At 44.2% G+C, this 25,607-nt stretch overlaps 1 protein-coding gene across 3 annotated transcripts in view; it reads left to right on the top strand.

The window, feature by feature from the left end:
- The window catches only part of LOC133371179 (vascular endothelial growth factor receptor kdr-like), a 344,491-nt gene that overhangs the window by 189,641 nt on the left and 129,243 nt on the right, over nt 1-25,607 (top strand). For all 3 annotated transcript variants that reach the window (XM_061598328.1, XM_061598327.1, XM_061598329.1), the window contains exons 10-11: nt 8,183-8,333; nt 21,305-21,425. In XM_061598328.1, the coding sequence (XP_061454312.1) occupies nt 8,183-8,333; nt 21,305-21,425 (272 nt within the window). The remainder of the gene's footprint in view (nt 1-8,182; nt 8,334-21,304; nt 21,426-25,607) is intronic.

Raw genomic sequence — 25,607 nt, 5'->3', positions numbered from 1 at the left:
TGAAGTGGACTCTAGAGCACTGTTCTTCAACCTTGGGTCCCCAGATGTTGTTGGACTCCCATCATCCTTGGCCATTGGCTAAACTGGCTGGGGTTAATGGGAATTCTTGTTCAACAACATCTGGGGACCCAAGGTTGAAGAACAGTGCTCTAGAGCAGCCTTTCCCAACCAGTGTGCCTCCAGACGTTGTTGGACCACAACTCCCATCAGCCTTAGCCAGCATTGCCAATGGTCAGGAAAATGGGAGTTGTGGTCCAACAACATCTGGAGGCACACTGGTTGGGAAAGGCTGCTCTAGAGGATGAAAGCTGATGCTATAAGAAATTTAAGTCTTTTAAGATGCCACAAGAGTTTTTATTGCTTTTGAATTAATAGTTTTTCAGCCCCAGGGGGAAGTAGGGTAGAGCATCAAGGAAAGCAGCTGTTTCCTTCAACCCCCCCTTTTTCTATAAATGTTCTTCTGAATCTTCTGAACATAGAAGGCCTACTCCACAGAGGAGAAAAGGGTGACATTTGCATAATGGCAATCAGTTTGGTGGTGGTGGGGAAACCCTTCCCTTGATTCTTCTCTAAAGTGGAGCAGCGGGGAGTTTTTTTGTTATTCGCTTCAGCTCTCACGCCTCTCATCAAAGTCGGCCTGGGGTCCTTTAACACTTTCCCCCAGAGAGGAGGGAAACACTTGCCACTGCATTTTAAGTATGTTTGAATAGTGTGCATTTGCAATGAGCAAACTCTGAAGATTGGTTTTCTTCTTGATTGTGGTAGGTGGGAAACTTGCAAGAGGAGAGTGCACCAGGAGATGAGGCAGTAAAGTTGCTAAGCCTGTTTTGGGACGGGGGCTGCGAAAAGCCAGGCAAATTCTTCTGCCTTTAACAGCAACTGAATGTGCAGATGTTAGCAAGCAAAGCTTTTCAATCATGGAGATAAGGATGATCACCTGCTGATTCTTGCATATCACACGGCTATTAGAGCAGGGATGCAGACTCCAGATACTGTTAGACTACAGTTCAGCAACATCCCCACTCCTGTATTAGAGGCACAGTGACCATTGTTTTGTTTTAAAGATTTCTGCACTGCTATTCAGCAGAGCTTCCAGCGTGGCTTACAAAACCAAGACAAAATACAAAAATCACTGGTGCATTGAAATAGAGACAGGGCTTTAGCTTAATAGCAGAGCACATGCTTTTTATGCAAAAGGTTGCCCAGATGAATCCCTGGAAAGACTCCTGTCTGGTAACTGGGAGAATTGCTACCAGTCAGATTAGATGGTACCAAATGAGGTGTAACAAGGGTGTAGAGCAGCTTCCTGGGTTCCTCTTTAAAATAATAGGCAAAATAAAAATGGGCAGTATTCAACACTAGAGTAGGCCCATTGAAGTTAATGGACATGACTAACTTAAGTTCATTAATTTCAGTGGGTCTGCTCTGAGTAGACTCAATTGAATACAACCAAATATCTTTGCCTAGTGCAAAAAAATGTAACAGTGTTGGTGCCAGGGGTAGAATGGTCAGTTAGGTATTACAAGGGGGAGGGGAATAAATGCATCACCAAAAAGAGGGAAACTATGGACACAAATTTGCATTAAATTTGCATATGCTAATATATATGTATAGATGCAAATTTAGGAAAAATTACTATAATTACTAATACTGATCTTTGATGGAAATAAATTATTCATTCACTAAAATTTATAATACATCTCACCATTGTGAAGAAAACGGGCCAAGTGACCTCTGTACCTGTGCAGTGAGGAGGCAGCAATTTCCACCCTGTTTTGTGTTCCTCACAATCAGCACTGTTTCCATTCTGCTACAGTTTGGCTTCTGCTGTAACCTACTATATTAATCTCACTATCTGCTACGGCTGAAAGTGTAGGGATGGAAATATCTGCCAATTTCAGTTCTCTCAGTTTCTCATTTTTCCAATCTTAAATTCAGCTCTCCACATTTCTGCTGCAACTTGTGATTTTTTTAAAAAAAAAATCATCATGAAAATTCTCCAGCATTTTAATGCGAATTTCTCCTGATAAACACATTTTTGTACACATTTTTGACTACCGTACACAGTTTTGCAAGCAATTTCTCATCATACAATGCATTTTGTATGTTATTTTCACTCATATAGTCATTTTGATACACACGTTCTCCTAACATAGGCATTTTTGTAAGCATTGGTTGGTTGGCAAACTGCTTTGCAAAATTCAAGTAAGTATGAATTTCAAAGGATGGCTGTATTTCAATTTTCATATTGTTTTGAAAAGTGCAAATTTGATAGATTCAGTTTGAAATGTGAACTGAATTGAATTTCTTGCCCATCCCTAGCTGAAACGAATGTAATTAAGTTCAGCTCCACTAAAACAGGTGTGGGAAACCTTTGGTCCTCCAGATATTGCCGAACTATAACTCCCATCATCCCTGGCCATTTGCCATGCATGCTGGGGTGTATGTTCATCAACATCTGGAGGACAAACCTGTGCTAAAACCTACTTAATTCACTATCCGCTGTGGCTGACACTAATGTAATTAATTACATAATTAACTTCAGTGCATTTCAATGGAAGGAAACATCTAGAACAATGAAGAAAATAATTATTTTTGTAACATTGCAGACTAAAAACACAGCGATAGCAATACCACTTGTACTGGCTTGAAACTGAAACTGAAAAGCAGAGCAAAGTCCAAGTGGTGGAGCCTAACTCTTGCCCATAATACAAAGTTCTAATATTTAACTCTTCAACTGTAATGTTACCATACAGGCTGGTGTTTTTTTTTTCAGGATCACTTAAGTTATTACTGTGCACTCACCTGCCTTGTTCACTGAATTTTTCAGAGGGTCCTATTCTTAAATTGCTCTTATAACAAATTCCATTCATTAAATGGGGGCTGTCATTGTCTATCATGTCACAAATTAAAAAATCAATTTTCCAAAAACATTGGGGGGGAGGAAAGCACAGCTCATGGGGGTGTGCCCATTTGCCCATCCTAGCTACAGGGTTATGCTTTATAATGAATCAGGCCATTGGTCCACCTAGCTCAATCTTGTCAACTCCAACTGGCAGCATCTCTACAGTGTTTCAGGCACGTCCTGTCTGGAGACACCAGGGACAAGTCAGTGTCAACAATACTGAGCTAGATAGACCAATGGCCTGAAAGCTCTCTATGTTCCTATGTTTCACCCACCAAAATTCTAAAGGAATTCCAAAACTGAAAATGAGACAGAAAAATTGAAGGATCTTCCTCAGGTGAAACAACCAGGGGACAGATTTTGGCAGAGCACTGATTTAATTTGACTCTAGGCCTTAAGTGGCTAGCAAATTTTGCTACCATGGTAACCTCTTACTGGTTTATAAAACTGACTGCTCATAATCACTTCTCTATGAAATGGAAATGGATGGCTTTCAAGTCGATCCCGATTTATGGCAACCCTATGAATAGGTTTTTCATGGTAAGTGGTATTCAAAAGTGGTTTACCACTGCCTTCCTCTGAGGCTGAGAGGAGAGACTGGCCCAAGGTCACCCAGTGAGCTTCATGGCTGTGTGGGGATTCAAACCCTGATTTCTCAGGTCTTGGTCCAACACTCTAACCATTGCACCACACACTTCTCTATAGTAGACAACAAAACAGAATTACACAAGCCTCCCACAAATCACTGCTCATACCATTGCTTATGTGCCGTTCATAATTAATGTGCCCCTTGTAATTGTTACAGCCATGCACACAAACCACTGTTGGTGTTGCTGTTGCTTTAAAACAAATTAAAAGTGTATTCAATAGTCCCATCTTAAGTCAATAATTACTCATTAGCTCCCCCAGAAATCTTTCTTTGTTTTCTTTATTCAATGAATCATTTTGTTTCACCATCCAGGTTTGAGTAACATTTAATAACAACATGCACATAACAATTATGCTATAGTTAGAAAAGTGTTTCCCAATAATGCTAGTCATTATTTTAATTAACCCTAAAGTGGAAAAATACATATTAAAAATAAGATAATTGAAATGTTGCTCTGCTGATTTCTTCAGAGAGAGAAAAATCTAGGAGATCATATTCTTTGGCCTCAATTTTGCCTAATCCATGCTCGCAAGCTTAAAAATTCCCCCCCTGAAATACGAATGAACAATTTTACTTTGAAATTACTTTGAAATTGCTGTAACCTGCTCTAGGAAAATGCTGCTGATGTTTTATATAGTATTCACTAATAGGCAAAAAACCTTGCGCTTCAAGAATGTACCTATAGCCCACAGATATTTCTCTCAAGCTTTTAACTTCAAAGTTTCCACACACAGGCTCTTCCCCATTCCAAAGCTGCCTCTCCTGCAGTAAGGCTATCCTTTCATAGTCAACCTGATCTACTAGGGCGGAGGTTCCCCAACTTTTTTTCACCCCACCGTCTACTTAAAAATTGCTGAGGTGGCCACTTAAATGTTTTTTGCGCCTGTTGCAGCAATTGTAATGCACTGTGCTACATGCTGTTGGGCTTTTAATTCTATTTTTATTGCTTTTATTTCTTATATTGGATTTTATTGTATTACAATTTGCATTCTGCAGAGTTCAAATTCCAGTTCCTCTGGAATGTCTTCTTGAATTATTATTATTGTGTCTCTTGCCTGGTCAGATGGAGGATAGAAAGATCTATATGTTTGTGCATGTAGAAACCTCTGACTGTTGGTTGGAAAGTAGCTTGCTGCACAAAGTTAAGTGTCATGGTTTTTGCTCCTCTGTAGTGGAGGAGGGTTGGAGAAGGATTGTGGAGGGGCATGGTCTGAGGAGGGCTCCTCAGCACCTGACAGAGAGGCCTGGAGGGCCGCATTCAGCCCACAGGCTGGAGGTTCCTCACCTCTGTTCTCACCTCTGGAGATGCCAGAAACTGAACCTAGCACTCTTTGGCAGAGCTGTCCATGACTGAACAATCAAGGCAGAAAGCAGAGATTGAGAATCCTTTTCAACATGAGGATCATATTCCTTTTCTGGGCAACCTTTTGCCAATGGTGGGCAGGGCAAAGGAATGTATGTGCATTTTACAGCAGGCTGATTTCTATGCACATGGGCACACCCCTCTCTGTCTTCCATCCAGGTATGCAGGAGGCATTATCAGAGCTCATGGGCACATGCCAGCCAAGCAGAAACACTAGTAATGCAAAGCAGGGCCAGCAAGGAGGGTGGCCTGAGGAGAGTTCAGGGGGCCATATGGAGAAGCCTGGAGGTCTGCATTTAAGAGGCTGCTGGATCAGGCCAGAGGCCCATCTAGTCCAGCATCCTGTTCTCACAGTGGTCAACCAGATGCCTCTATGGGAAGCCCACAAACAGGACCTGAGAGCAACAGGAGTCTCCCCTAGACCTGAGCTTTGCCATCCCTAGAATTAGAAATGAGGATTCACAGCTGCAGATACATGAGTTTGAAACTGCAGAATTGAACTGATTATCTCTGTGGTAATGAGATTAGAGCTCGGAGGATGAGAAAAACTGTGGGGCAGGAGTAGAAGATGAATGTGGAAGGCAACGGCTTTTATTTACATACCCATACCTTGACAAGGAGGGAACTATCAATCAAAGACAAAAAAGGACATCTAATTTGTGGTAGGTTCTTCAGGTTGTCAAAAGGGCTCAGGGTATGGCAGCTGTCCCCAACTGGACAGGTGTTATGGCTATGGCCACAAAAGTATACAAAAGTATACAAAAATCTGTTTGATTTCCTGGTATGAGTCACAAATCAAGTGAGATGCCCTGGGACAGGCAAAAACAGCCATGCAAAGTGAGAGGTGACATTTTTTCCCACTCCAAACTCAGAACCAGCTTATCTCTCTAACTCCAGAGAGTTCAATTCTTCGTCTAAGTCTTCTCCTTCTCCTTCTCCTTCTCCTTCGTAAAAGTACAGTTTTTTCATATTGGGGTGTTTCTGTGGGAACTGGAATTAGAGGAGACCAAGCATCTAGAATCAGAATAGTAGAGTTGGCTTTGCCTTGCTTGTGATAAGTGGTCATAGGATACACCACATTTTGTTCATATCAGTTTCTTGTGTCAGAGCATAATCCTACAATATATACATCTTTATGTGGGGACTAAGCATTGACAATGAAAGAGACAATGCATGAGGTTCTACATTTGACTGGAATCATGCAGGGCTTCTTTTAAAAAATATCCCACAGGAAGCTCCCTTACACCAAACCAGATCTCTGGCTCAGTACAGTCGACACTAACTGGCAGCAGCTTTCCAGATTTCCAGAGTTTCAGACGGGGAACGTTCCCAGCTCTACCTGGAGATGCCAGGGATTGAACCTGGGACCTTCTGCATGCAAAGCAGATGCTCTGCCACTGAGCTACAGCTCTGCCCCATACGTTGCCAGCTTCATTAAATGCACCATCTGCCTGACCCCACATCTGGGACAGCATAACAGAGCTTGGAAACTGTGATCTGTTACTGCTTTGACTGAGTTAAACTACTTGAGGGAGGCTCAAATCATTTCTTTCTTGAGACCCACTATGGAAATAACTTTGTGGATGGCAGCCAAGTATTGTGAGCCACACCAGCTAACCAAGCAATGGGCTGAGGAGTGGAATATAAACTCAAAGAGTTGAATGTTCTAGTATCTTTGACATACAGCATTCTGACTTTGGGGGGCATAGATGGACTAGAGATTACGGCTTGTATCCAATGTACTGCTAAGTAACCATTCCAGTGGTGCAAGGATGTATGGTTGCGCAATCGGGGCTGGTTCACATGCGAGCTAAAATCTGTATTGAAAACAAAGCTTTTCCCATCGCAGTAGAATTGCAACGTTTACACCCGTTCTTTTCCACAACTTTTGAACCCGCTGTTTCCCATTCACACTCTATCCAGAGTATTGCTAATGGAGGAGGGGAGGGGGGGATTATTTCATTTCTTGTCAATTGCACGCCTCTCCGGGCAGCCAGAAGAGCCTGGGGGGGAATTGACATGAAACGGGGGAGTGAGTGAAAGTAAAGTAGGGCAGCTTTTGCCATGGCAGAGACAGGGAGCCTCCTCAGCAGGAAGGGATTATCAGCGGGTTGGATTGATTAGCATTTAAATTACTGTGTGAATGAGCCCTAGGTCTACCCTTCCCTCTCTTCCCCCTGCATATGCCCCACACTCTCCCCAAACTTGCTGTGAAGGTGGGGACTCCCATTGTGCAAGCGTAAATCCTCGTGCTGATGGAAGAGTTTCTTTGTGCTACACTGAATACAAGCCAATAATAACAATATTTAAATAGCCCTGGGCTCCTGCTGGGAGGAAGGGCAGGATATAAATCAAATAATAAATTAATGAAATTAATTTCTTTCCACTCTGCTTCACCATGAGGTTCCAGGATGGGTTACAACAGAGATTTGTATGCACGGACACACGCATACAAACTCGCCTTCATCCAGGCAAGTGAGAGTCAAGGTCACATTCCAGCCAGTCAAAATCTTTCAGGGAGGGCATGAAGTCAGGCTAGTGAGATTTGTTGTCTGGGAATACCCCTGAGGAGCAGACAGAAAGATCTGGAAAGCCACATTCAAGCTCCTGGGCCGGAGGTTCCCTACCTTTTGGGGTTCTCAGGCCATGTTGCAGTTCCTAGCTGCTGTCTATAAAGATCACATGGTTCTTAAGGCTCTTTCCACCTCTAGAATAGTAGAGTTGGAAGGGGCCTATAAGGCCATCAAGTCCAACCCCCTGCTCAGTTCAGGAATCCAAATCAAAGCATTCCTGACAGATGGCTGTCCAGCTGCCTCTTGAATGCCTCCAATGTCGGAGAGCCCACTATTGTTGTTGTTGTTGTTATTTATTACATTTGTATACCGCCCCATAGCCAAAGCTCTCTGGGCGGTTTACAACAATTAAAAACATTAAAAACAAATATACCTCTCTTAGTAATTGATTCCATTGTCATATGGCTCTAACAGGAAGTTTTTCCTGATGTCCAGTCGAAATCTGGCTTCCTGCAACTTGAGCCCATTGTTCCATGTCCTGCACTCTGGGATGATCGAGAAGAGATCCCGGCCCTCCTCTATGTGACAACCTTTCATGTACTTGAAAAGTGCTATCATATCTCCCCTCAGTCTTGTCTTCTCCAGGCTAAACATGCCCAGTTCTTCAGTTACTTCTTCGGTTTCTAACTGTCTGCAGCTTTCTGGAGAAAGTGGTCCTTTGACAAATTTGCTTTTGGTATTTTTCTTTCCAGAGACACCTCGAATTTATGAAAAGGAGACTGATTTTCACAAAACAGAGCTGGTCACCAAAGGAGGAGAAGACAGCCTCCAATGCACAGCAAGTGGGACCCCTCTGCCCACCGTACATTGGGAATGGGAGCCATGCAGTCATGCAGACAACCTGTAAGTTATCACTGTGTTGCATGGATCTGAATTAATAACCATTTTGTAGGGGTGGGGGAGAATTTGATTCAGTTCACATTTAAAGCTGGATCATGATGTATTAGTGAAAATAATATACAAAAATGCATTCTATTAGGAGAAATTGCCTGAAGAATGCACATTCATCAAAAGTGCATACAAAAATACAGTAGGCCCCTGCTTTTCGGCACCCCGCTTTTCAGCGTTCCACTAATACGGTGTCCAAGAAGGACATCGGGCGCCATTTTGATTCAGTAATGCAGAAAAAGGTCGGAAGTGTCTCTAACGGCATCCATTTTACAAGTCTCTTGCCTCCCAGGCTCCAACCAGCACAGCAACAGTTGCTTCCACTGAAACCAAGCGGGTTTTTGCTTTGCCATACAACGCTTAACCGAGAAAACGCCCCAGGGTGGGCCCGGCCTGGGCCACCTCCATCTGCTCTGTGCCAGCCTTAAGGAGTCCTGCTCCTCCTCGCCTATCCAGCCCATTAAAACGAGCGCCAAGCCCACCCCTTTTGTCCTCAGCAGAGCCCGCAGATGGTGCCAGCACCGGGGGGGTTGGGCTTCCAGTGCCGTCTGCTGCTGCTGCTCTTTGTTATCCTCATGCTTGCTGCCGCCCCGCCACCCCTTGAGGCCTTTCAGGAAGGACACAGCGCGTCTTCCTTGCCCATTGCAGCTTCCGCGGCACCTCTCAGATGGTGAGGGGAGCGAACACCACCGCTCGGCCCAAAAAGCAACGCTGCTTTTCCTTTCTCCCTCGTTTTGTGGGGGGGGGATGTGGTATCACTCGCTCGAGTTTTCCTTCTTTGTGTGTGTTTGGCTGTCCTTGGAGGACTGGGTGATATCAGCTGAAAGTCCCTTTGTCTACTTCCCACACGCACACATGCTTGCAATAGAGGCAGTGTGTTCCACTTGATGGCGATTTTAGCTTTTCGGTGGGGGTCTGGAACCTAACCTGACATATAAGTGGGCCCCTACTGTATATTTATCAGGAGAAATTTACACTAAAATGCTGAAAAATTTTGATGAGTTTTTTTTAAAAAAAAGCAAATTACTGCAGAAATATGGAGAACTGAATTTCAGATTGGAAAAATTAGAATCTCAGAAAACAGCAATTGACAGAGCCTTCCATCCCTAGCCACAAGTCATGCCCCTTATTATTAAAAATACACACATAGGGCTCTGACTTGAAGATGCAAGAAAATTGTGATATAAGAAACATGATTTGCTCTGGAAAGAGAGCTGAAGCTGGCCTGAAGTAAACAAGACACTGTTTGCTAACCAGAGGTTGTAGAATAGAATTTATAAAGGGATTTATTCAACCCTTGAGCTGTGGAAAAAATGGCTAAGACCTATGTTTGGGTGAAAAGCGTGAGAAAGCAAGAAGAGTCCTGCTCGATCAGACCAAAGATCCATCTAGTCTGGCATCTGCTTTCCTCCAGGGACCAGCCAAATACATCTGTTAAGGCCACAGGACCCTGCACTCCTGCACAAGCGCACTTATGGATGAACAGAGAAGTTTATCTTTGTTCCTTGTCAGTTTCACATGCTGTCTGTTTGTCCTCTTTTTGGAAAACAAATTAAACCACAAGAAAATTCACAGTTAAATTTAACACGTTTTCCCCTAGCGTAAGAACACAAGAAGAGCCTGGTGGATCACGCCAAGGGCCCATCTTCTATTCTCACAGTGACCAACTAGATTCCTATGGGAAGTCTGCAAGCAGGATCTAAGTGCAACAGCACTCTCCCTACCTGCCGTTCTTTGCAATTGGTATTCAGAGGCATACTGCCTCCTAAAATACACATTTTTGTATTTTGCATTTTCCCTAAAATATCTTGGCAGGATTTCCCCCTAAACTATGCATTTTTTTGAGCCCAGGACTATGTTGTAAAATTCTGAATAATGTGCAAGACAAATGCTCTGTGCTCTGATCCATGCATTAGTCCTTAAAAGTAAGTTAGTTCACTTAAAAATTCAGACTGACCAAACTTTCCCAAGCATCCCCAGCAATACTTTCCTATTGTTTGTCTGCAACATCTGACATAGTAAACTTCTTCTGGACATGGAGGTTCCATTTATTATCATGGCTAATAGACACTGGTAGGCTTCTCCACGGATTTGTCTGAAATTATGGTGATGGTGATGATCTTGAAATAGTGAACTGTACATTTTGCCAAATAAAAGGTGCAAGCATCACATTTTAAGGACAGTACGGAAAAGGACGCAGAATGGCATACTTCAGGCTCTGCCCACATTTGATAGTCAGAATTTGTAGGATTTCCACCTACACACATTTTTGCTGCTTGGCAACTTGGAAAAAAAAGCTCTGAGTGTCGTTCAGATATATAACTTTATGCTATGTCATGATGAATGCACAAAGACGTCTGTGCACAAGCTGTGCGCAGAATGTTGTGTAACATGGGGGGCTGGTCCACTAGGGCAAGTGAGGCAGTGCCCCACCAACCTCAGTCTGGCCCCAGCCAGGCAACCAGCCAGCCAGCCATCACCTGCCTGCCTCCTTGCCTACATCCAGCCCAGCGGATGAGGCTTCCTCCTCCTTTGTCTCCATGTTGCCCTTGTTCAATAAGGAGGAAGAGGAGGAAGGAAGACAAAACTACTACCAGTAGTAGTAGTAATTGCCTGCCCTTCACCAATAGGTCCCAGGGTGAGTTGCAAAATCTAAAATGCAATATCCAAAAAAAAAATTCAATCACAAAAGGGCGGGTTCTGAAAACATCCGTCTCAGGAGACAAAGGCCAGGGTAAAGAGTTGTGCCTTTAATTAATTTGCCAATAACTGCATAGCGAGGGTGCCAGATGCAGCTCTGCAGGGAATTAGTTGGCTCTGCCTCTCCCTGGTTCTGGCTCTGATGGCAGTGGGGCAGTGAATCTGCTCCAGGTTTTAGTCTGAACTTGCAAGAAGCTGTCAACACCTTGGACAGCTCCTTGAAAGTTCAAACTAAAACCTGGAGTGGATTCACTGCCCATTGACATCAGAGCCACCAGTCTCCATTGCTGCCTGTCATTGGCTCTGGTTCCACTTACGGTTGGGCTCCCTGCTTCCTGCTCTACCAGTTCTAATGGGCACCAGCCATCACTGGACAGATGATTCCCTCTAACACAGATTTCCCTCCTCGAGAGGAGGCTCATTTCTCTGTCCTAGCCAGCCATTCTCAAAGAGTGACGTAGGCACAAGGCACTTGGACTGGTGGCATTGCAAAGTTCCAAGGAGGGAAGGGGATTCTGCAGCAGACAAACGTCAGGGCACTTTCCTCCCAATATAGGAGAGTTAGCATTGCATTCTCCAAAACTGCTCTGCTAAGCATGGAACTTGCAAAAAGGCAGGGAATTTTAAAATGCCCTGCTCAATCCCTACCCCCTCCAAATATTTTCTAATGCTAATGCTAATATTTGATTACTAGTGGTCCAATCCACAGATTCTCACATTCACAACAGCGAGTTGCATACATGCAGCTGTGGCCAGGATTCCATGCTCTCGCCTGCCAAAAGATGGATAAGCTTTGAAGGCTTAGAAACACCAGCCTAATCAGAAATAAAATAATGGACAAGAGGAAAGGAAGGGCCATAGCTCAGTGGCAGAACATCTGTATTGCATGCAGAACATTCCAGGCTCATTCCCAGCATCTCCAAATAGGGTTGGGACAGAGCCCTGTCTGAAACCCTGGAGAGGCTTTGGGCTTGTGATGTTTTACTAGTACCCTAAAATCCGCTAATCAGAGCCAGGAGAAAATAGTGGTTTCTGGGGTCGATATACTCTTGAGATGTGAGGAACAGAGTGCACCAGAGAAAAGTTACCAAATAAGGACAAGCTCCACCCATTCACCTGGCACCACTTGAGCTCTTTAAGCACCACCCTTTGAATCTCAGAGTTTGGCAACCTCTTTTCCTCTGGCAGAGCTATAGATCAGTGGACAAAAACCCTTAGGCAGATCCCAGCTTTGTAGCTTTGAAACAAGCTCCCCAGTTGCCACTTTGACTCCAAGGGGTTAAGGCTTTTTCAAAATAAGCAGCTACCAAAACAAAAGCAAACAACCCTACACCCCACTGGGAAGTTTTGAAGTTTTCAGAAATTCCAATGGCAGCAGCTGTTCAGAAGCAAATAAATAGGCCCCTGCAGAATGTCTATTGTAGGGTCTTCGGGCCGGAACAGAAATCAAGCTGGCTTTGAAGATTTTGATTGTCCAAGATGAGTTGTTAAGGGGGGACGGGGGACAAACAGCCCAAACAGCAGAAGTCCAGTGATAATTTTGAACACTGATTTGATCACAGTGCTGTAAACGTCTGGTAGTGACAGAACTGAGGGAACGCACTCGTCTTAAAAAGAAACAAATATTCCAAATGTTTCTTCCTATTCCCCTTGATCAATCAACATTTTTCCTCACACACTTGCAGTGTCCACCAACGTGGATGCCTCTGAAAGAGGATTAGATAAATTCATGGAGTTTAAGGCTATCAGTGGTTACTAGCCACAATGGCTACGTTCTATCTTCGCTGTTGGAGGCAGTATGCCTGTGAATGCCAATTGTTGGGAGTTTATTGCTCTCAAGTCCTTCTTGCAGGCTTCCCATGGAGGTATCTGACTGGCCACTGAAAACAGCTTGCTATACGGGCCTCCTTTGGCCTGATCCAGCAGGCCTCTCTTTATGTTCTTATGATGCTGGAGGGGGAGAACTTTTAAGCCTTAGGGCCTCAGTCCTGCCTAGGCAACCTTCTGGGGGCCACAGCATGCCAGTGGTTGGCAGGCTAAAGGCTAAAGGTGGGCAGGTCCAGAGCAGGAAAAAAGTAGGTGGAGCAATGGGCATGGCTCTTGCCTTTCCATAGAAGGCTCCATTCCAACCGTGCAAAGGTCAGAGGTTTCTACCTCTTCTCCCCTCTCCATCCTCCATCCAGGCAAGCAAGAGGCATGATCACAGCTGAAGAACACATCCCAGCCAGGCACACACACTTAAAGAGGGCAGTGGGGGCAGAGTTAGTGAGGGATGTGGCCTGAAAAGAGTGGTATGAGCCAGGGAAGAGGTGTGGCCTGGGGAGAATCCCAAGGGCCTGATAGAGAGCGCTGGAGGGCCATATTCAGTCCCCATACCTGAAATTCCCCGCCATTGCTGAGACCCTTCTAACTGGAGATTGATTCTGGGGCCTTCTGGATGCAAAACATCTCCCCTTCCACTATGGTTCATCACCTTTAAAAAACAACAACAACAACTAGGATACAAAGCGCCTAAAGCAGGCAAACCATCATGCCAAACATGGCACCCCAGCCATGTTCGTTGGTCCTCTAGCTTCTTGACACATGCATGCCACATCCATGTATTCATACACACCTGTATGCGGTCCCAGGAATGCAGGAGAATTAGCTTGATCAACTCCCTGGTGGATATCATACATTGCTGAGAATTGCAAGCCATATTGGGCTTGGTGGATTGCTCTCGTGCACTCCTGGCCCCAAGGCAGCCAAGCTCACCCAATCTTCGTGCCTCTTCTGCAGCAGAGGTTAAGAGCAATCTCCCTCCCTTGGCTTCACCCCCACCTCAAGACATATTGCCCGGCAGATCCAAGGGCAAAAATCCCATAAGCACATTGTGTCTTTGTGAGGCGGATGGAGGAGGAATAACAAACCCCAAATCTGCCAGACAAAAATGAAGTGGGTTAAACATGAAGTGCTGCTCGGTGCAGCTTCTTTAGGCAAACAGACAATTTCCTTTATTCCTATTGAAATGTTAGCAGAGCAACCCGTGGGGACATACCTTGGCTCAGACCTGAATGGAGAGCACTTCCCTTGGTGAGCACCAGTGGGGATGTCTGGAAGCCAAACCCAACAACTCCTTCTGCACTTTCGCCCTTCTCTGCAGCAAGAAGCCTGGAGTCAGGTTTTCCACCCTGAAAAATAAAGGACAGATGTGGGAATACAAAGAGCCTAATGGGCCCCTTTGGTCTCTCTCTTTTTTGATGTTTTCCTTTGAGGGAGGGCGGGGGAGAGCTTACTGTCATTTCAAGAACATCAGCAGAAAAATGTTTGAAGTTGAGATTGCAGCTTAATTTGTCCAAGGTCATGCCAGGTGATAGTTCATTGGAGGAGCAGCCAGGAGCACCTTCTTGATCCCAAAGTTGAAGAAGACCCTTTCAGAAGTTCTGGCTCCAGATATTCCCCCACCTGCCTTAGATAGGATAAGGATAGGCAAGTCTATGTTCATTTGATTTCTGATCAGTTCTGCATGTGCTGATACACAAGTTCATTCCATCCCATTTCTGAATCAATCAGCAATACAACACCACATACATTTTCATGAAATACATATCTTTATATACATTTTGCCTTAAAATACACATTTTATATGTGTTTTGGTGTGAATTTCTTTGGAGCCAAGAACTGTATTGCAAAATGCAGAAAATGGCAAACATTACAGATGAATTATAGTACAGATCTAGAACTTTGCTTATATAGGACTTTGATTTTATTGTTTCATTTTATGTCTGGCTAGTTTTTATGCACACCGCTTAGAAATGCAAATGATTAAGCTCTATATAAATGTTTTAAATATAAACTGTACTATATGTAACACTGTTTACCAGAAACAGTGCATGTATTTGCTGTAGCTGGCAAACCAGCCTAAGCTTGGCACAAAACACTCCTAGCCACAGAAGCCACTTGGTAGTCCAGTGACAGGTTGGAATCCAGGAGTAACCACAGTCTGTGGACCAGTTCCTTCAGGGGGAAGTGCAACCCCTCCCAGTAGAGGTTGTTCACCTAATTCTTGGACATAGGAACTGTCCACCTACAACACCTCCATCTTATTAGGATTCAGCCTCAGTTTATGGGGCCTCATACAGCTCATCACTGCTTCCAGGCATCAGTCCAACATCTGCACAGCATCTCCTGATTCAAAAGCTATGAGGCTGAGCAACAGTCTCATACTACTACTTTCTGGGGGTGACCCTGTAAGTAGAAGCAGAACCACTGTAATACAATGCCTCAAACTCCTACCCTACCCCCTGAATCATTCCAGAAGGGCACCATGGTTCAATGGTGTCAAAAGCCACTGAGAGATCTAGGAAAAGCTATAGGATCACACACACCCTGTCTCTTTCCCAATAAAGGTCATCAGTCAGGATGACCAAGGATGTTTCAGTGCTAAAACTGGGCCTGAAACCAGAATTTCTAGACCAAGTCAGTCATTCTGCTACACCAGATTAGCTAAAATACTATATTGGCACGTTTGAGATGCCAATTTTTCCTACAAGTGGGGATTTAGGTATCTTACAGTCCAATCCTCTGCAGTCCTACTCAGAAATAAGTCCCACTCTGTTTAATGGTCAAATAGGATTGCAGGGGCAGCTAAGGCGGAATGGTCAAAGCTGAGACACCAGACACTAAGATGCATTCAAACTCAGAGGAAGGCAGAGGTAAACCACCTCTGAATACCTCTTACCATGAAAACCCTATGAACAGAGTATCGAAAATGCAACACGAGATAGTACTGGAATACCCCCAGGTCAGAAGGCACTCAATGAGCTACTGGGGAAGAGCAAAGGACAAGTACGAGTGGTGCTGTGACTGGCACATCTGGGTCAAAGCCAAAAGGAAGCCCAGACGCTGATACGCACAGATGCAAAAGGAGAGTCCGGCGTTGTATGACTTACACAATAGGAACATGGAATGTGAGAAGCATGAACCAGGGGAAGTTAGCAACTGTCAAGCAAGAAATGGAACGTATCAACATTACAATATTTAGCTTGAGTGAATTAAAATGGATGGGAATGGGACATTTTCAATCAGGTAACTACAAAATATTTTATGCAGGAAATGAGAAATTAAGAAGAAACGGGGTTGCTTTAATAGTGAGAAGTGATGTAGCAAATGCATGTGCTACCATGCAAGGTCTGAGCGAGTGATATCAATGAGGTTAAACAGGAAACCTATTAACATAACCATCATCCAAGTGTATGCTCCAACGGCAAATGCAGAAGAGGAATTGGAGAGATTTTACGAAGAATTACAAGAGGAAAATGATCACACACCAAAACAAGATGTGCTGATAATCATGGGAGGCTGGAATGCAAAAGTAGGCAACAGAGAAGAACTAGGAATTGTGGGGAAATGGGGCTTAGGAGACAGAAACGAAGCAGGAGACTTATTAAATTCTGTGAAGCCAATAATTTGTGCCTTGCAAACACATTTTTTGAACAACCGAAAAGAAGACTATACACGTGGACATCACCAAATATAATCAAATTGATTACATATTTGGTAGCAGAAGATGGAGAAGTTCCATACTTTCTGCAAAAACAAGACCAGAAGCAGACTGAGATACAAATCATGAACTGGTTGTATCGAAAATCAGAGTAAAGCTAAAGAAGAAGAACAAAGCAAGCATAATGCCAAAATACAACTTAAATAACATCCCAGAAGAATATAAAGATCAAATAAGGAACAGATTTGAGGCTTTAAAATTAGATGACAGAGAACCAGAAGAACTATGGAGTGAAGTTCTCAGAGACATTATCAGGGAAGAATGCAAAGAGACAATACCTCTAGTTAAAAAGAGAAGAAAGACCTTAAAATGGTTAAAGAGAGAAGGAAAGCAAAAGCAAGAGGAGATAGAAACACGGTCAGAACCCTAATGGAACAATACAGTGACTGGTACATAGGGACAAAGAGAACTATTACAATAGTTATTGTAGAGAAACAGAAGAGGACAACAAAAAGGGAAGAACAAGAGCCCTATTCCAAAAGATTAGAGAAATGAAAGGGAAATTTAAACCAAGAGTAGGGATGTTGAATAATCAACAGGGGAACACACTGATAGATCAAGATGAAATAAAAGGAAGGTGGCAGCAATACACTGAAGAACTCTGTAAAAGAGATGCCAGAATGACAGATTCATTCACGGAGCAACCGTATGAGGAAGAACCAGAAATTTTAGAATTTTAGAATGTGAGGTGAAAGCTGCTCTTAAATCACCAGGAACAGATGGCATACCAATAGAGTTGCTACAAGCTACTGAGACTGAATCTGTCCAAATTTTGACAAACATTTGTCAACAAATAGGGAAAACTAAACAATGGCCCACAGACTGGAAGCGTTCAATATATATCCCAATTCCAAAGAAAAGGGATTCCAGGGAATGCAGTAATTATCGAGCTATTGCCTTAATATCCCATGCAAGTAAAGTAATGCTCAAGATTCTACAACAAAGGCTCTTACCATATATGGAGCGAGAAATGCCAGACGTCCAAGCTGGATTTAGAAAGGGAAGAGGCACCAGAGATCATATCGCAGACATACGTTGGATAATGGAACGGACCAAGGAATTTCAGAAGAAAATCACCCTATGCTTGATAGATTACAGCAAAGCCTTTGACTGTGTAGATCATGAGAAACTATGGAATGCTTTAAAAGAAATGGGAGTACCACAGCATCTGATTGTCCTGATGCGCAACCTATACTCTGGACAAGAGGCTACTGTAAGAACAGAATATGGAGAATATGGAGAAAGGGTGTGAGACAGGGGTGTATTTTATCACCCTATCTGTTTAATCTATATGCAGAACATATCATATGAAAAGTGGGATTGGACCAAGATGAAGGAGGTGTGAAAATTGGAGGGAGATATCAGTAATTTAAGATATGCAGACGATACCATACTACTAGCAGAAACCAGTAATGATTTGAAACTAATGCTGATGAAAGTTAAAGAGGAAAGCACAAATGCAGGACTGCAGCTGAACATCAAGAAGACTAAAATAATGACAACAGAAGATTTATGTAACTTTAAAGATGACAACGAGGACATTGAACTAGTCAAGGTTTATCAATACCTCGGCCCAGTCATTAACCAAAATGGAGACAATAGTCAAGAAATCAGAAGAAGGCTAGGACTGGGGAGGGCAGCTATGAGAGAACTAGAAAAGGTCCTCAGATGCAAAGATGCATCACTGAACACTAAAGTCAGGATCATTCAGACCATGGTATTCCCGATCTCTATGTATGGATGTGAAAATTGGACAGTGAAAAAAGTGGACAGGAGAAAAGTCAACTCATTTGAAATGTGGTGTTGGAGGAGAGCTTTGCAGATACCATGGACTGTGAAAAAGACAAATAATTGGGTGTTAGAACAAATTAAACCAGAACTATCACTAGAAACTAAAATGATGAAACTGAGGTTATCATACCTTGGACATATTATGCAAAGACATGATTCACTAGAAAAGACCATAATGCTGGGAAAAACAGAAGGGAGTAGAAGAAGAGGAAGGCCAAACAAGAGATGGGTTGATTCCATAAAGGAAGCCACAGACCTGAACTTACAAGATCTGAACAGGGTGGTCCATGACAGATGCTCTTGGAAGTTGCTGATTCGTAGGGTTGCTATAAGTTGTAATCGACTTGAAGGCACATAACAACAACAAACCTCCACTTGACCTCCAAAGCAATCTTATCTTTCCTTTCAGAAGCTGAAGGAAACCCTCATGGGAAAACACCCCTTCCCCTATTTCCTGTTGCTATTTAATTTCCGCTCCCCCTCTGCGCCCATTTTTTATTTTGTAATGACCTGATTTTCTGTCATTGTTCAATCTGTGTGCAGAGAGTTCTGTCTCCTTTACACCTTTAAATGATATTTGTGTCTGACAGATGGCAACCAGGTGATCATAGGAACAAAGGAAGCTGCCTTATGCCAAGTCAGACCATTGGTCCATCTTGTTCAGTGCTGTCTACACTGGCTGGCAGCGGCTCTCAGACGTGGGACATTACCAGCTTTACTTGGAGATGCCAGGAATTGAACCTTGGACTTTGCGCATGCAAAGCAGATGCTTTATGAATGAGCTATGACAGGCTTTCCTGAAATGAAAAGACATTTGTAATGTAGCAAAATAGTATATATCAGGACTCTAAAGTTTATGAGCAGTTCATATTTCCCTATATTGTTAAAATAATCAGCTACCCCATTGTGTTGTTCAAGGGCAGATTTGGGTGCCATCAAATGGCTATATTAATTAGTCTTTCTCATAATTGAATATGGGGGGGTATTTTTAAGAAGGTCCCAATCCAGTGACTGCTTGGGCCTATTTCCTCCTTGTCACTGTCATCAATGCCAGTTTGCTTGCCACCTCTCAAGAGCCACAGCTCAGTAGGAGAGCATTTGCTTTACATGTGGAAGGTCCCAGGTTCAATCCCAAACATCTCCAGGTAGGGCCAGGAGAGACCTCTGCCTGAAGCCCTGGAGAGCCACTGCCAGTCAGCATAGATAATACTGAGCTAGGTGGACCAATGGTCTGAATCGGTATGTGGAAACTTCCTGTGTGATCCTCCCTCTTGACCTAACCCACAGAAACATCCAGAGTAGTTTAAGGCAAGTGGAGGTTGCTCCTCCTTTCCCTCCTCTTATCAGTGCTCACATGCTCAGAGGGGGCAGGTGGCCAGGCAGAGACAGCAAGGGGACGAGCCAGGCCAGGGGCACTCTGGGTGCTGAGAGTGTGCTCCCTGCTGCGATGTGGGCCTTGGCAGGTGCCTGATGACGCCAATCCTGGCTGGTTCCCATTTGGTCAAGGGGCCACCCAACAGTGACACCATTCCCCTTTTGCACAGAGTTCCAAGGAGATCAGAAGCAGCCTGAAAGAGCATTCCGTTTGCACATCCTGACTCTTCCGTGTGTGTGTGTGTGTGTGTGTGTGCGTGTGAGAGAGAGAGAGAGAGAGAGAGACTTCTGTGGCAAGGAGTGCTTATGCCCAGCTGAGGCTGATTCACCAGCTATGGCCGTTCTTGGACTGGGCCTCAGTTGTCCATGCTCTGGTTACTTCCTGTCTGGACTACTGTAATGTGCTGTATGTGGGGCTGCCCTTGAAGATGCTCCAGAGGCTGCAACTACTGCAGAATGCAGCTGCTAGATTGGTAACTGGATCAGCCTGATAGGACCATGTGTCACCAGTCCTAAAAACACTGCACTGGCTGCCAGTGAGGTACTGGGCCCAATTCAAAGTGTTAGTATTAACATATAAAGTCCTAAATGGCTTGGAACCCAAGTACCTAAAAGATTGCCTTCCACAGTTTCAGCCATCTTGGATCCTACGATCAGCAGGTGAGGCTGCCGTTGGGGGCTGCTCAACAGGGCCTTTTCAGTGGTGGCTCCCCATCTGTGGAATGCTTTTCCCCAGTAAGGTGTGTCTGCCTCAACTTTATTGACTTTTAGGAGGCATTTGAAAACATTCCTGTTTATCCAGGCATTTGATGGCTGAAGGAGCCTGTTGCTGGCAACCCAGGTATCACTGAACAGAAGAATGTTTTTATTTGGAATTGTTTTAGAATATTTTTATCTGTAGCTGTTTTTTTAGAATGTTTTAACTATAACTGTTTTTAGAAGGTTTTTAATTGTTTTTAGGATGCTTTTTGTTGTTGTTAAATTGCTTTGTTTGCAGCCCTGGGCTCCTTCAGGAGGAAGGGTGGGAAATACATATAGATAAAGATGTATATTTCAGCTGCCTGTCACCAAGCAGTACATATGAAATATGTAAGCTACTAGCCATAATGATCATATTCTACCTCCACTGTCGGAGGCAGTAATGCTTCTGTATAGCAGCTGCTGGAAGTGGGAACATCATTGTTGTACTCAGGTCCTGCCTGTGGCCTTCTCATAGGTATGTGGTTGGCCACTTGAGAACAGAAAGCTGACCTAGATGGGCCTTTGGCCTGATTCAGCAACCAGGCTGTTCTGAAGTCCTTTAATCCAGGGTTGCCTAACCTGTCGGCCTCCAGATGTTGTTGGACCCTGCTTCCTACTATCCTTGAGCGTTGGCTATGCTTTCTGGTACTGATGGGAGTTGGAATCCACAACATCTGGAGGACCACATGCTGCACCAGGAAAATGACCAAGTCTTGGATCTGGTACCAGAATTGTCTGATTTGCTGTTTCGGCTTCTTTCTTTTAATTTTTTTTTCAGATGCAAGCAACGAGGGAAAAGGATCAAGGTGGAGGAAACCGCTGGCCGTGAAATCATCTACCCAGCCAATAAAATCAAGACCACTGATGCTAAGCACATAAGACATGGCAATAAGTTAAAGGTACATCACAGGGTTATTGATTTCCTGTCGTTTCACTGGGTTCATTTGAAACTCCTTTCTTGAACGTCTCAAGCACTGATTTCCTTTTAGCACCAAAGTTTTGACAAGCTTGGAATTTTTCCACCCTGGGATCATGTTCAAATCTCCTATGTTTATCAGGAATCCTCAGCTCTGTTAATGATGTCACTTGTCCCCTTTCCCTGGTTATGTTATTTTAGTTTTAAAGCTCTCCAAAAATGCACGACTCACTCTGAAAGCTTCTTGGTCTTGAGCCTGAGAAAGTGCAAAGAGCTTATAGCCCTGAGAATCCTCACAAAGGGCATCCAGCTAATGAGTTCTCTTATCTCATCCAAATGCTCAGCTGTCTTCACATACTCTTTTCTTCTTGCATTGCACCAGTCCAGCAACGCTCACTGTTCCCTCAGCAGCTCAGTCCCCAAACTAGGCAGAAATGCAGAAAATCCCCACCTCACTTTCTCCCATTTTGGAGAAATGCCCTTTTTAGGGAAAGAGTGAGGTTAGCAAAATGCAGCCTGGTTTTCATCTATCTGTGTCTTTCTTTCTACATCTGTAGTCATGGGAACATAGGAAGTTCCTTATACCCATTGCTTTTTTTGTGATGAGACTCACTGGTACAGAATACTAGGACCTCTTTTTTTGGTGCCCATGGTAACCCTTTCATGCTGGCACTCACAGCGCTTTTATCTAGGTATGAGTACTGGTCCGGCAGCTCATTTTTTACTCCCCCCCCCCAAAAAAAGCCCACTGCTTATACCAATCAGACCATTAGCCCATCTAGCTCAGTACTGTCGATACCAGCCTTCCATAATCTGGCGCCCTCCAGAAGTTGTTGGACTCCAACTCCCTGCAGCCAACATGGCCAATGGTCAGGATTGATGGGAGATGTAGTCCAACAACATCTGACAGACACCAAGTTTGTTTATTTTATTTATTAGATTTATATCCTGCCGTTTCTCCCAGTAGGCGCCCAGGGCGGCAAAGCTGAGGAAGGCTCATCCACACTGAATGGCAGTGAGTCTCCAGGGTTTTAAGCAGGAGTTTTTCCCAGCCCTGCCAAGGATTGAACCCTTCACTGAGGTGGTGGTGGTAGTTGTTATTTATTTATTTATTTATTACATTTATACCCCGCCTTCTGGCCAAAAGGCCCTCAAGGTGGCTTACAAAAGAAAATGAACATAACAATACATCAATAGAACATAATACCTCAATAAAATACAATTCTTATTGTTACTATTATTACCCATCCTTCACCAAAAGCTGTAAAACAAATTGCAGTTGCAAGAATAGGGTGGGTCCTACAAATAGATATTTCAGGTGTCAAAGGCCAGGTTAAAGAGGTACGTCTGCAGTATATGATGGAAACTGCATAATGAAGATGCTGTGTGCACCCCTGAGTGGAGGGAATTCCACAGCTTAGGGGCTGCCACGGAGAATGCCCTTTTCTGGGCTGCCACCTCCCAAGCCCCTGAGGGCAGTGGAAATATCAAGAGGGCCCCCTCTGCTGAACTTAACATCTGAGAGGGTCTTGAGGGAAAGAGGCGGTTTTTCAGATATTTGGGGCCTAACCTTGAATTGGGCCCTGAAACAAACTGGCCACCAAAGCAGCTGTTTGAACACTGGGGTTATATGTGTTCTCAGTGGAATCCTGGTCCATAACCTACCTACTGCCTTTTGGACCAGTTGAAGTTTCCCCAACCGTCCCAGAAAGGAGTTTGGATCTGATGCTAAACTTCCAGTTCCCTGCATCAAACACCTAGCATAATTTACTATTGTAGGATTGGGAGCATTGCTTTTAAGAGAGTTGAAGGCAGGACAATTGGGCTATCATTTCCTGTGGGATATGTGGTGTTCCCAGGCCCCACTCATGTCAAACAGGTTCTACAGGTCTTCTCGGCAGGACAGAAATGTGAACAGAGATGGTGGTGAGGTGAGTGTGCATCTTACAGGCAATAATCTCTCCATCTCAGCATCTCCAGCTCTCTGAAAACAACCACCGCCTGAACCTGCCTTCAGCCCTGTTTCTGGGTACCTGTATGCATTCCTTTGGCCAGTTGCTCGACAGACGTACTCCGTGTCGTCAAGATCCAATTAGCAGCAAATGTCACTTTCAGTTGCCATAGCAGTGAAGTGATTCAGCTGTTTCTTCCAAGTGGTTGATAGTCTGACAGTTGTATGGAAATTGTATTTTATTTTACTGTACTCCAACTCCCAGCCCAGTAAACCTCTGTCTCTTCACCATGTGTCTTCCTCTTCGACATGAGTGGGGAGCCTTTTTCAGCCTGAGGGCCAAATTCCCTTCTGGGGAAATTCCAAGGGCCACATGCCAGTGGTGGGCAGGGCAAAAGTGGGCAGAGCAGCAAATGCAATTTTTACTTCTTCTTTTTTTACATTGGCTAGTTTCTAGTTTCTACACGTCATCATGCACACCTCTCTGTCCTCCACCCAGACAAGCAGGAAGCATTATCTAGCCAGGCAAAAACACTTCGGATGTGAAGCAAAGCCAGTGAGGGGAGTGGCCTGGGGAGAGGGGGTGGGGTCTAGGGATAGTTCCAAGGAGCTGGAGGGCCACATTTGGCCCCCAGGGCTGAAGTTCCCCACCTCCAGACTGTACAGAATGAAAACCAGCAATCCATACTATCTGTAAACTCACATTTTCTCCTTCCTGCACCATACAGTTGTGCTACCAGTGAACCTTGCCATCTGTCCCACTTGCTTTCTTTGAAGTTGCATCCAGATAAGCTACTTCCCATCCTCTAAACTTACTTTGAGAGCAGTAAATGTTGCCACAACTTCCATGGCAAAGTGGTCCTGGCAAGAAGGAATGAGCTACCTTGCTCTCACCTCTGCCTGGGAAGCAATGTGTGCAGCCTTGATGAGAAATGTTGCTAGTCTCATCAAAGGGGTTCCCTGGAATTGCTCAGATGTTTCACCCAAGCAAGAACCTCCAGATTGTGATGCAAAATTTTGCATTAGATTAACCTTCTCTCGTATAAGAGGGAGTTGAGAATGCTCTTGAGCAGAAGGCCCATAGTTCAGTGGCAGAGCATCTGCTTTGCATGCAAGAAGGTCCCAGATTCAATCCCTGGCATCTCCAGGTAAGACTAGGAGAGACCCTTCTCTGAAATCCTGAGAGGCCAGTGCCAGTCAGTGTGTCTAATACTGAGCTAGATGGAGCAATGGTCTAACTCAGTATAAGGCGGCTTCCTATTCCTAAATTTAGTAGCAACTCTACTTCCAGGCTACTTACTAGAAAGCAAATGTTAAGTACAGGAATGGCTACTGCTTTCCTTGGCCATAATGGGTTTTGGAAATTGTGGGATGCTACCTGCAGACATGTTGGCAACTTTGCTGCTGTGTCCTTTGCATGGTTTGCTATATAGCGAGGGAGCCAAGAGCTAGTCTGGGAGCAGTGCTCTTCCACCCTTCACTAGGTCTCTACACAGGGCTGGCTCCAGGAATGCCGGGGCCCTTGGGCATCTGCTTGCCCTGGGCCCCAGCGTGTATGTGTGCGCGCACGCATGCGACCCCCCCCTGCCCCCACCTACCTGTCTGCTGTCTTTTACCATTGCCCTTAACAAAGATGGCAGCCGCGTTTTCCCTAAATAAAATAAAATAATCCACCACTACTGGTGTACTCTAGCCCCATATCTAATGTCTCTTTCTGACAGAGCCATGTCACACATGGTAAGCAGCTCAGTTCTGCCTGTACATAGGACTAAAGAGTTCCCTCCATGACTTGCCCTGTAGGCAACGCATTGATGTTCCCTTGCTATTCTGTGCTTCCACGATAAAGGGAGCTCTGTCCAGTTCACTCTGAACAGAGAAGCTCCTTAAAGGAGTAAGGGGAAGGAGTTGTTGGCCAGCTGTTATCTCTTCTTGTTGTTATCTCTTGTAGCTAATTTTCTCTAGCAGTTGGAGGGTGGGGAGAAGGGCAGATAAGCCACTATAAATAAGACAAAGCTGCAAGGTGAGATAAAATGCAAAAGCAACAAAAATTCAGCTCTATTGTACTTTATGCAATTGAAACCACATTTTGTTTCTCTTAGGTCAGTGTTGTCACCTGAACATTTAATGCTATTATTTACTGATAGATAGCTGTGGACAGGTTATAAAACTCTTGGGCCATGGACTGTTTTAACATATAAAAATGGCTATGCTACA

The sequence above is a fragment of the Rhineura floridana genome, chromosome 16, assembly GCF_030035675.1.
Source record: "Rhineura floridana isolate rRhiFlo1 chromosome 16, rRhiFlo1.hap2, whole genome shotgun sequence".
In the NCBI taxonomy this organism is placed as follows: Eukaryota; Metazoa; Chordata; class Lepidosauria; order Squamata; family Rhineuridae; genus Rhineura; species Rhineura floridana.
This window is presented reverse-complemented; position numbering and strand designations above follow the sequence as displayed.